The sequence below is a fragment of the Megascapheus bottae genome, chromosome 2, assembly GCF_031878675.1.
Source record: "Megascapheus bottae isolate mThoBot1 chromosome 2, mThoBot2.hap1, whole genome shotgun sequence".
NCBI classification, from domain to species: Eukaryota; Metazoa; Chordata; class Mammalia; order Rodentia; family Geomyidae; genus Megascapheus; species Megascapheus bottae.
This window is the reverse complement of record NC_143510.1, coordinates 82703010-82715705: the sequence shown is the minus strand read 5'-3', so window position 1 is coordinate 82715705 and position 12696 is coordinate 82703010. Positions and strand designations below refer to the sequence as shown.

Genomic DNA, 12696 nt, shown 5'->3' with positions numbered 1-12696 from the left:
AAACCACACACACACAGAAAAAGCTGGAAGTGGCACTGTGGCTTAAATAGCAGAGTGCTAGCCTTGAACAAAAACTGCCCAAGGACAATGCCCAGGCCCTGAGTTCAAGCCCCAGGACTGGCAAAAAAAATCTGGTTTATATTACTCTCTTGCTCTGAAGTTTTTAATGGCTTCCATCACCATGACAATAAATTTCAGTCTTTTTGATTCAAAATAATAGTGGGTACTAGGGTCATTTAAAAGGAAGGTTTCTAAGTTCATCCAACAGATTTGGGTTTTTTGAAATTAACCTGAAATGAGCATTTTAAGAGCACTCCTAAATACCTGATACAACAGGCAGTCCTTAGTTCATGGCTTATAGTTCTACCATAAAATGACTTTAATAAGCTTTTTCTCTCTCTTCTGCCTCATTCTCCATTTCTTGGGCTTCAAAATCACCAAACAGCTTTCTTTTCCCCTACATACCATATTCCTTTATGCCTCTGGACTCCTTTGCTTGAACAAATGTCCATTTCAAATTCTCTGATTAACTCTCCCTAATGTAAAATAGCTAGTAAAGTTTTAACTTCTCTGGTTTTCCTGGAGGACTTAGGTGTGTCTTTAACCAGCATTTTGTATCTAGAAGCACCTGTGTTTGTCTACTCCTATGTGAACACACAGCTTTCACAGTATCTTGTTGGTATGTATGACTGGATATTGTATATTGTCTTCCCTACACTATAAAGTTCTTGAAGGCAGAGAGTATTCTTTTCATCTTTTTTGTATCGAATGTCTTACCTGGGATGAGTTCAAACTTTTGGTGAGATGACTTGTACAAAGTCACAGGGTTAATAAATTGAGGGCCTGGACACTGTCCTTGAGCTTTCTGAAGGCTAGTGCTCTACCACTTGACCTACAGCACCACCTCTGGCTTTTTCTGCATGTATGGTACTGACAGAATCGAGCTCAGGCCTTCATTTATGCTAGGCAAGCACTCTACCATTAGGCTACACTTAGAACACACTCACAGCCCTACACAGTCAAAATCTGAACCAAAACATGCAAATTCCAAATGCAAAGCTTCTTTTTACTCAAGGCTAGCACTCTACCACTTGAGCCACAGCACCCCTTTTCTGTTTATGTGGTACTGAGGAATCCAACCTAGGTCATCATGCATGCTATTCAAGCACATTCCCAGCCCCACAAATATCTTTCTTTCCAGGTCAGTATTCTACCTTTTCCAAAGTGGTGATCACCTCCTTTTCTTTAGGTCTCAACCATAGGTTGACTGCATATTTCATGTCTTGCAGATTTTTTGTAACATCTTAACTCCTTCCTCGGGGTATAAACTTCTACAGTGCAACAGGCTCGCTCTGATTAATTTTGAATTCTGACAATGCCTAGCAGAGAATCTGACACTTAGTAGGTTATTATTTTTTTTTAAATGTTGCTTAGCCAGGCGATGGAAACAATCCAGATGCCCTCCTGCAGATGAATGGATACAGAAAATGTGAGATATATATATATATATATATAATCGAATTCTACATATCCAACAGACAAGATAAAATAATGGCATTTCCAGGGAAGTGGATGAATCTAGAGCAAATCATGTTGAGTGAGACAAGTCAAGACCAAAGGAACGAAAGGTGCATGGTATCCTTAATATGTGGCTATTAGATCCAAACAGCGCAAGAGCGAGGACTCAATACCCAATGATATGGACATGGTACAGGAAATATAAACACAACTACATAGACATAAAAACTTATGACTCTATAGATATAATGTTTTATTACTTTGATTAATACGTATCTATGATATACAAACCCTTAGCCTAATTTTATGTTCTAAAAACTAAGTGCCTGTGATTGTATATAGAGATTCCCTTCTTGAATATTTGTTTGTTAAACACATCATTTGAAATTTGATGTAAAAATCAATGTTAATAAATTCTCAAAAAAAAGTTGCTCAATGAATAACAAAGCTATTTATATCACAGAGAATACTAAGTAGGGAAAACTTCAAGTGGGTGCAGCTACCCTTCCCCTACTTAAAAATTACAACTAGCCGAGCACCATGGCTCACATCTGTAATCCAAGCTACCCTGGAGGCTGAGATTTGAGGATTTAAGGTTGAAGCCAGCGTAGGCAATAAAATCCTTGAGAGTCTTATCATTAATTCACTAGTGAAAAGCCAAAAGTGGGGTTCAAGTGATAGAATATTCGCTTTCAGTGGAACACGCTTAAGGGCCCTGAGTTCAAACACCAATACTGAGAACAAACAAAATGACAAGGAAGCATACTTCTACAGCTTCTTTAGGAGTTCCTTCCCAAGGCCGCCTACAATCTGGATGAAGAACTACCAATCCCAGAATGCCGAGGGACGAGGAGTGGGCGGGCTCTCCAGAAACCCACTTGTGATTGGCCAGAAGGGATGTTTGCTTCCTGCAGGAAGGGCCTCGGGAGGGCAGGCACTTGAGGAAGCGCCGGGACGCGGTCACCGGCTTGACAGGTTTTATTTGAGCGGGGGGTTTGTGGGTGGACCCCTGGGTCCCTCCCCACACACACACACCGCTGACGGAATGGATGAAGACGGGCTTCCGCTCATGGGGTCAGGCATAGACCTGACCAAGGTTTGTAAACAAACAAGAAAAGAGTTGAACTTCCGGCAACCTGGGGCTGGGACGTCGCCTCTCCGGCCCCCACCTTGTCATGGGGGGGCGAAAGGGGGGAACACGGTCAAGGGGCGAGCCCCCCTCCCTCAGTTTACCTCAGTAAAGGTGGGGGGATCCCTCCAGAGCCCACTGAGATGAGCGTGGTCCGCCCACCCAGCCTTTGCTTCCCGTGTCACGTGAACTCTGCGCCTGAGGTTGATGGCTGGAGAATGGCTCGTGAGGACCCTTGCCTCGCGCGCGCGCGCGCGTGTGTGTGTGTGTGTGTGTGGTTAAAAGTCCTCCCTGAAAGTCTAGGGGACGTTCTGCAACTTTCCGCAGCCTCTTGTCACTTTCTACCCCACCTTCTCCGCTCCCACACACCGTGAAGGCAAACAAGCTCAATGGCTGTTTTCATCCTTCACCACCTCCCCTTCACCCTTGATTCCCGGATACCTAGACTCTGTGCGCCTCTCCAGCACGAATCATGGTTTTGTGTGTGTGTTTGTTTGTTTTTAACAAAACACAGGTGCCAGCTATTCAACAGAAAAGAACGGTGGCATTTCTAAACCAGTTTGTGGTGCACACTGTACAGTTCCTCAACCGCTTTTCTACAGTTTGTGAGGAGGTAGGTCCTTTGATATTTGGCTTTAGCCACGACATCACTTTGCACCGAAATTGACAAATGGGTTGACACAAGAGTTACAGAACTTCTTTGATTGTGGTAACCTGCCTTAGCTCCACAGCAAGCCTGCAGGTCTACTGGATTACTAATCCAGAGGCTTCTTTGAGATAGTTTGGACACTTTTATTATGATTAAAGAATTAAAAGAAGACATAAAATTTCACAGTTGGAAACTTTTTTGTTGTTTATTTGGAATGTTACTTTCATACCCCAAATATTGACATTTTAAGCATACATTGTTTCCATTTATATTCAAATTCTTTTTACAGTTAGTTCTTTTTCCCAAACGATGGTAGGGGGTATTGTGGAAACAAAGCTTGGATGTTAAGTTTTATTCCTGGAGCCTGGGGCCATAGTACAGGGCTAGATGGGGATTCTGTAGGGGTCAGTCTAGAGCTGAGAAGAATGTTTGAGTGTCCACCTGGCATTTCAGGGGTGCAGATCTGGTGTGAAGGAAGACTCCACGCTTGGCCAGGATGGGCTGACCTGGCTTTGGACTACTCTAAAATCTAGGGCAGGCACATTATCTGTATCCAGCCATATCCAGAAGCAGGCTTGAAGGCTGGGTCTAGCGATATTGCCTGAGTCATGGGAAAATCACAGGGGCCAACCTTCTATTCAGGCTAGCTTGTAAGACTTAGTAGGGCCACCCTGATTCTAATATGGCTTTGGAGATTGTGTGGGACTCGCTTGCCCTTTACCTTTAGACTGTCTTGAGCCTTCAGTTGATTCAGAGCTACTAGGGTAGTAAAGTGAGTGAAATGAGGCTGGTCGAGTTTGAGGCTGTGAGATCTGATGAAGCAGTAGAGTTGACCAGCAGGTGCCATCCTTGAGTACAGGTCAGTTGTCTGAGGCCAGAGGCTTGCACAATGCCAGGTTTTATTCAAGTGGACCTAGCTGTGTAGTCCAAGTCTAATGCTCATGTCTCCCTCTCTTTTTTTTTTTTCGGTCATGGGGCTTGAACTCTGGGCCTGGGTGCTGTCCCTTTGCTCTTCAGCTGAAGGCTAGCACTCTACCACTTGAGCCACAGGACCACTTACAGTTTTTTGGTGGTTAATTGGAGATGAGTCTCATAGACTTTTGTGCCTGGGCTGGCACTGAACCACAATCTTCAGATCTCAGCCTCCTGAGTAGCTAGGATTACGGGTATAAACCACCAGTGCCCAGCTCTTTTTTTTTTTTTTTAATTAACAAAATAATTCTAATCCATGCTTTGCAGCCTGGGATTGGAGGAGGGTAAAGGCAGAGGTATAAAGCTACCCTTCCCCCTTCAATGCATCTTTCCTTCTAGCTGTGTTCCACTCCTTACTATGATCTCTTATCTGCTTCCCTTACCTCTTGAAGTATTTTCATATGTGAATGGTTGATCTGGAAAGTTCTATGCCACTGTTAGCATAGCCCTTTTCTCCTTCAAGTATGATAATCCAGGGGTGACTACAACTCATATACAGCTTGTACTGTTCAGTTTTGATGTGCCTACTGAGTGAAATGACAGTAACTAACATTTATTACTGTTTGCTAGGCACTGTACCTGTAAAGCTAAGGTTTTACACCTATGCAATCAGGATAGCCCAACCCTTTGGGATAGGTCCAGTCATCCCTCCTTGGTAGCTACACACACACACACACACACACACACACACACACACACACACACACACACACATACATCTTAAGAGAATCTGAATCATTTCAATCACCTATTCCTTTTTTTTATTCAACATAGTCAGCATGTTTGAGCAGTTGTCATTTCTTCCTGTTACAGTTGTGGTTCTGGTACTCATATAAAGTAGCAGGAATCCAAGTCTGGTCTAACTAGAGAAGTTAAACATTCAACTCTCCTCGCTCGCTGTTTTACCTTTGGTATCTGAATAAGAAGCTTGTTTGCATCATTTTTCAAATGAAAGAATATGGTACCTATATTTTGAATTCATGTTGGTTGCTATACTATGTCCGTTAATGTAACTGTAATGTAATCGTAGGTCATGGGGTTTGAACTCGGCCTGGGCGCTATCCCTGAGCTCTTCAGCTCAAGGCTACCGCCCTACCCTTGAGCCAAGTCCCACTTCCCATTTTCTAGAGGTCCTTTTGTGCCTGGGCAGGCTTTGAACCTTGATCCTCAGATATCAGCCTCCTGAGTAGGGCTGGGATTACAGATGTGAGCCACCACACCCAGCACAAGAATATTTTTACTCAGATGCAAAGTGCCACCTTTCCTCATGCTAGGAATAGTGTGACTTTTTGAAATCGTTCTCAATTTGGTTTTACTGAGCCTATAGTCCTTGTTTATTTAAAGCCTTAAACAAGAATGACTGTTTCCTTCAGAAAAGTAAAAGAAGTACATTCCAGCTGTTGTTTTGTTTTGTTTCTTGAACACGGGTTCGGGGGAACTGGAGAAAAAGGAAGCTCCCATCCCCCTCTCCATACATGACAGGACTTGGATGAAACCCAAATTGTTAACACTTTCAGTCACAACCAACCTCAAAATACAATGAAATACTTAACTCTTTCTTCATAAGTGATACCTTTTAGAGTTCTAATAAGAGAGAAATGTATGATTGTATTATATGAAAAGCTCAACTTTTTAGAAACTTGCTGCATAGTAGGCTACTTTGTAATTCTTTTATGTCTGGTGAGATTGAGGACAGAAAAAGAATAGTTGAATCAGACTCAAGTCACAAAGTTACTTAGGGTCATGCTTCCCTGACAACTCCCCAGTAAGCATTTCTATTATTGTCCTAGTCAGCAGAATCTATTGGTGGTCCAATTTAAAAGGGCAGCAGGGTCAACACCAAGTCTATGTGATTGCAGGAAAACCTTAATCTCAGAGTGAATTTTCCACACCAAAGATACCTGTAAAACTGGAGATTATTAAGAGATTTTCTTTTTACTTGGATTTATAACACACTTAGAACACAGGGTTTTAAATCATTTTTATAGTCCTTTTTGTCTTTTTCTAAAAGCTTTAAGTACAGGCAAAAGTGCTGAGACTTCTCATAGTAATAAAAACATTTGGAGTACTTATCATCTGTATTCTATTTCTAAACATACCATTGGGCATCACTTTCACACAGATGATGCTTTGTCTACAAACTGAGTTTTGCTCCCTCTTTTACAACATCTATTTACCTGTCAAATGAGCTTAAGAAAATGCTGATTACTTCTCTTTTATAGCCAATAGGCAGGCAGGCAGACAAGCAGGCACACAGACAGGCAGACAGATAGATATAATGCATTAGGATATATTAAGAGATCTACTATATTAAAGTACTGTTTCTATAATCCCTGCACTTAAAAGGCTAAGAAAGATTACCTTGGCTACATGTCAAGACCCTGTCTTAAAAAGCAAAATCAAATTGAACCAAATGAACAAACAAATAAAATACTGTAAGATTCTGTGTTTTATTTCTAGCTTATAGAAACATAATATTCAAGTGGTATAGCACCTGCTTAGCAAACAAAAGGCTGTGAATTCAAACCCCACTGCCTAAAAACAAAAAAAAAAAAAAAGGAAAGAGGAAGAGAGAAGTACTACTCCAGGTACTGGTCAACTAATTTTTACTCTTGTTTTCAATAAAGAATTCATTCATCAGCAAATAATTATTAATCTCCTGTTAAGCTTCAGGTACTGATTTGAATAGAATACAGCAGTAAGCAAAAGACTTTGGCCTGCGTTGAGCTTGTTTTTGGTTGTTTATTAACCTAGTAATTAATTTCTTTTTTTTTTGGCCAGTCCTGGAGCTTGAACTTAGGGCCTGAGCATTGTTTTGGGGCTTTCTCAGGGATAGAGCTTCTACCACTTGAGCCACAGCACCACTTCTAGCTTTTTTCTGTGTATGTGGTACCGTGGAATTGAACCCAGGTATTCATGCATGCTAGACAAGCACTCTACCATGAGGACTATCTCCCAGCCTGTGTAATTTCTTAAGATTGAAAATGTAACTTATTGATAATGAATTTTACTTTATAAAATAACTGTGATGCAGTCTAGTAAGAATAATAGAAAACTTGAGTTCACATTTCTACCTAAACAATACAGTAACATATTAGAAAATGACCAATACTTAAGCCATTGTTTTTATTATTTGCCAATCTGTCCTATGTTCTTTTTTTTTTTTTTTATGCCAGTCTTGGGCTTGGGCTCAGGGCCTGAGCACTGTCCTTGGACTTTCTCAAGGCTAGAGCTCTACCACTTGAGCCTCAGCACCACTTCTAGCTTTTTTCTATGTATGTGGTACTGAGGAATCAAATCCAGGTATTCGTCATGCTAGGCAAGCACTCTACCACTAGGCCAAACTCACGGCCCCCTATGTTGTTCTTTTTAACAGTTTTAATAGACTAGTCTATATCTCTAACTTTTCTTTTCTAGAAACTTTCAGACCTTTCTCTTCGAATCCAACAAATTGAAACGACACTCAATATTTTAGATGCAAAGGTTAGTATTTCTGAATATATAGAAAACATCTGTGTACATGTGGTCTTTCTCACTCATATTTAATCTTAATTATATTTGGAAAGGAATTCAATTTAATTCTTACATCTATGAAGTGGTGTAATGTATGTTTTTAAAATTTTGTTATATTGTAAGGAAATAATATCCATTTTAAACCTTAGCTGAGTCTTCTCAAATATATACACAGATTAAGATTTATTGCATGATACTAGTCGAAAGCGTTATATGAATAGCATGTTTATAAATTGTGCTGTAATGTAGTTTACTTCACTTGATAAAAATTCAAAATGAATGGCTACCAAATAATAACACTAATAATTATATAAAACTTCATATGCCAGCCAGGCACGGTGGCCCACGCCTGTAATCCAAGCTACTCAGGAGGCTGAGATCTGAGGATCGCAGTTCAAAGCCATTCTGGGCACAACAAAACCCATGAGACTCTTCCTTATCTCCAGTTAATCAACCAGAACATGAGAAGTGGCACTGTAGCTCAAGGGATTGGGTAGTAGTCTTGAGCTGAAGAGCTCAGGGGCAACACCCAGGCCCACAGTTCAATCCCCATGACTGACCCCCCCCCAAAAAAAAGAGAGAGAAACAAAAACTTTACGTGTCTCTGGAGCAAAATTCACAGATCATCAGATGTTTTCTATTTGTAAATATCTTAAATGCTATGGAAGAAAACCAATATGTTCCAAGTTGCCAAGAGTTCACTGAGAAAAAGTTTTTTTTTCTTTTTAATTTGAAAGCCTAAAGGTTTTGATTAACATCAGTGACATAATTGGTTTTGTTTTAATTTTATTACTGTCAATGTCATTCATAAAATAAGAGAATCATATTTTAGTGCCTTTATCTTATATTCTCAGAGAGTACTTATTGATTGACTATTTATGAGAACAAAAAATGATATTAATACCTTTATAATATTTTTGCTTTCTATATCTTCTATGGACTTCAGCTTAGAAACTTAGAATTTCTGACATGGAACATGTTCAAAATATAGTTCTAGCAGTCATACCCATTCGCAACTATTTGGGAGTTAGCTACTGTGCTAAATCCTGTCATCAGTCAATGAGCATTGCTTATTTTTTTCATTACTGTCACTGTGTTTTATTTTACTGTTTTTGTTTTGTTTTGTTCTGTTTCTTTGCCAGTTGTGGGGCCTGAACGCAGTGTCTGGGCACTGTCCCTGAGATTCTTTTGCTCAAGGCAAGCACTCTACCACTTGAACCACACTGCCACGTCTAGCTTTTTCTATTTATGTAGTAGTGAAGAATGGAATCCATGGCTTCCTGTATGCTAAGCTAGCAATCTACCACTGAGCTACATTACCAGCCCCTTATTTTAATGTTTGGGGCATTGTCATGGAGTTATATTTCAACAGCATAAGTTAAGATAGCTAACCTTTCTTACTTCCATGGCCACAGGGTTAATCCCCAGACAGCCTAAATTCTGAAAGTTATGTGTCATTGATTACCAAGAAGGAAAACATTCAGAAAAGAAGATTTGCAAATATACCCAAATTCTTAGCTGTTCCTGATTGAAATGCTGGCAGAATGCCCATTATTGTATACGACAGACAACATATTTTAGTTATATTGAGTGATAAATGTTTAAGGGAAAATAAGCTGTGTTGCATATTAAACTGTAAAGAATTTTTTCATAACCAAAATAATTAAAACTTAAAGCATGACTACAGAGTGCTTATTTAGTAGCATTTTAAAAAAATCAGTTGTGGGGATTGAGCTCAGGGCCTGAGCACTGTCTTTGGGCTTTTCTCAAGGCTAGAGCTCTACCACTTGAGCCACAGCACCACTTCCAGGTTTTTCTATGTATGTGTTACAGAGGAATTGAAGCTGGTCTTCGTGCATGCTAGGCAAGCACTCTATCACTAGGCCAAACTCCCATCCCCTATTTAGTAGCATTTTTAATGAAGAAAATATTTCAGAACAATTTGGAAAGGTTAATTTTCTTATTCCTACAGATGAGAAAAATGGAGACTTACTAGGTCTCACACAGGTTGGGAGTCCTAGTGTCGTGCTGTCTCCTTTCTAAACCCAAGCAATCTGCCTCCACATCCCATGCTCTCAGTCCTTACACTTGAATGATCCATATTGTAAAACTGAGAATTAGAAAGAAATGGTTGGGAGAGTCGGTTTCTCATGCTAATTCCTACCATCGCTGGAGTCATACGGTTTGATAGTGGCATTGAGTGTCTTGGAGTGGGGGAAGGATTTGAACCCCTCCAGGGTCAGAGGAGTGGTGGAGGGACTTTGAACCCCTCCAAGGTCAGAGGGCATCAAGTGGGTGGCTTCAGCAGCTATGGACTGAGGCAGAGTGGGAGAGTGTCTTCTAGGAAAGGCCCTCCACTCTGTGACACTGATAGCTGCAGCTGCAGTAGCAGCATCCGTGGGTTTTACTTGGGACTTCATTTAGACTCCCACTAGGAAAGATGCTGAAGGAACCAATAAATTGGGCCATCTGGGGGGAAAAAAAGGTGGGGGATTGGAATGGTCCAAGTTAAATTTTCAAGAAACTGTTCAAAGTATTATTTTTTTTTTTGGTGAATGTCATTTACTTTTAGTTTAATAACATGGGAAACTAAAGATGAGATTCAGTGAACCGTGAAGTTTCTATAGGCTTAAAACTACACAGATGTTAAGAGAATTATTTTCAAATAGTAATACTAATTTCATTTCTTAGTTGTCGTCTATCCCAGGCTTAGATGATGTCACATTTGAAGTATCTCCAATAAGTGTCCCTAATGTCACAAATGAATCACATTATGAAACTACCTCAGAGCAATCACAGGTAAGTAATTCAGTTCCAAGAAGTGTGAGCCAATCTTCTTTGTTGAATCTATATTGGATCTTGGAAGAAGGAAGTTAGACAACGTGATGTTAAACAAAAAAGTTAAACAGAAATAGTAAAATTATACAGTCTTAAGATAGAAAATAGCTGGATGCAATGGCTCACACCTGTAATCCTAGCTAATCAGGAGGCTGAGATCTGAGGATCACTGTTCAGAGTCAGCCCGGGCACTAAAGAACGTGAGACTCTTACCTCTAACCACTAGAAAACCAGAAGTGGGGCTGTGGCTCAGGGTAGAGCAGTAGCCTTGAGCTGAAGAGCTCAGGGACAGTGCCCCAGAGTTCAAGTCCCATGACCCAGGGGGAAAAAAAAAGGTAGAAAATGAAGTTTGTGACAAAAGTTTGACTCATTTTGAAGGGTTTCCAAAGATAATATATTTGGTTGTAAAAATAAAAGCAATTTAAACATGACTGGGAAAAAACTTTAAATGTAATTATTTTATTCAAGTTCACTATGAAATTTTTCTTCTGGTAGCAGGGCTTGAACTAGGCCTCACACTCCTACTATCTTCCACACATGGCTGATCCTCTGCCATTTGAAACACACCTCCAGACCAGCTCTTTCACTGCTTAATTGGACACAGAGTCGTGCAGACTTTTCTGCCCAGGCTAGGTTTAAACTTCAGTTCTCAGATTTCAGCCTCCTGAATAGGCAAGAATATAGGTATAAGCCATCGACACCTGGCTCACTATGGAATTTTGTTGTAATTTCTTATAAGAAATATACTTTTAGCCAGGAGCCAGTGGGTCACACCTGTAATCCTAGCTACTCAGCAAGCTGAGATCTGAGGATCATGGTTCAAAGCCAGACCAGGCACAAAAAGTCCATGAAACTCTTATCTCCAATTAACCACCAGAAAACCTAAGTGGTGCTATGGCTCAAGTGGTAGAGGGCTATCCTTGAGCTGAAGAGCTCAGGTACAGCACCCAGGCTCAGAGGTAAAGCCCCATGACTGACAAGAAAAAAAAAGAAAGAAAGACATTTTTTAACATGCCTTATTATAAATTTTATGAACATAAGCAGAAATTGAGTAATACCATAAATACACAAATTCACATTACTTTTTTATTCTAGGTAATTCTTTATGAATATCAAATTCAAATAACTTATCTGAAAAGAAACTTAAAGGCAAACTTTATTAAAAAGATAGACTGTATTTATGTGATCATCCTTTACTTAAAACATTATTTCATTTAGGTCTTCAGAATTTTTTTAAAAAAGTGTACAAGTGAAACAAGGAAAGTTTAATGAAGGAATGATTTTATTTGCAAAGATAAGAGCAGAACTAAGGGAAATCATCAAAGGAAATATTCTAGGAGTAGCAAGAGCTGAGAATTGATCACTCGTAGTGAAGATAATAAGAGAAGCAAGGTAACCAAAATGCAGAGAGAGGTAGTGCTGAATTAACACAGCCAACTGAACCAGAGATGGTGGCTCAAACAAGTAATCCCAACTACCCATGATGAGATCTGGGAAATGGTGGTTCAAAGTCAGTTTGAACAAGACAGCAAGACCCAATGTCCACATGAGCTGTGTGTGATAGTTCACACCTATGATCCTAGCTACATGGGAGTTGTAGAAGAGACTCATGGTCCTGGCCAGCCCTGAGCAAAAATACAATATTCCATATGAAAATAAGGAAAAAGCAAGGTACATGCCTCCAGTAGTGGAATACCTACCCAGCAAGAATTCAAGCCCCACTCCCCAACAAAATTAGAACAATGCTACTTTACAGAAGTTATAGCATTATGAATAAAAAATGTAACTATACAATGTAAGTCTTGTCAGGAAGGGAGATAGAGATAAGTCTGTCTTTTTTTGTTCCTTGCCTAAGTAAATTCCAAGCATCATGTCTTTTTGCCCTTGCATAATTCCTTGAGCGTCTCTGAGAAGATTTTGTTTTCTCACGTAATGTTTTCTTACATAGATGTGTCTATATTGTTTTGTCATATCTAATATAATGAACAGTAATCCTCTGGTCTCATTTAACCTCTCGTTACTTGAAGTGTGTCTCGTGGACTAGCTGCATGGACCTCACTTTGCTTGGTAGAAATGA

The 12696-nt window shown here is 40.0% G+C and overlaps 1 protein-coding gene across 3 annotated transcripts in view; it reads left to right on the top strand.

Moving 5' to 3' along the window:
• Nucleotides 1-2419: 2419 nt before the first annotated feature.
• Washc3 (WASH complex subunit 3) overlaps nt 2420-12696 on the top strand; it is a 36412-nt gene continuing 26135 nt past the window's right edge. The window contains exons 1-4 of one of the 3 annotated variants that reach the window (XM_090328508.1): nt 2420-2614; nt 3162-3260; nt 7686-7751; nt 10473-10580. In XM_090328508.1, coding sequence (XP_090184634.1) covers nt 2564-2614; nt 3162-3260; nt 7686-7751; nt 10473-10580 — 324 coding nt within the window. In that variant the 5' untranslated portion in view covers nt 2420-2563. The remainder of the gene's footprint in view (nt 2615-3161; nt 3261-7685; nt 7752-10472; nt 10581-12696) is intronic. The other 2 variants (XM_090328507.1, XM_090328506.1) reach the window with 2 other exon arrangements.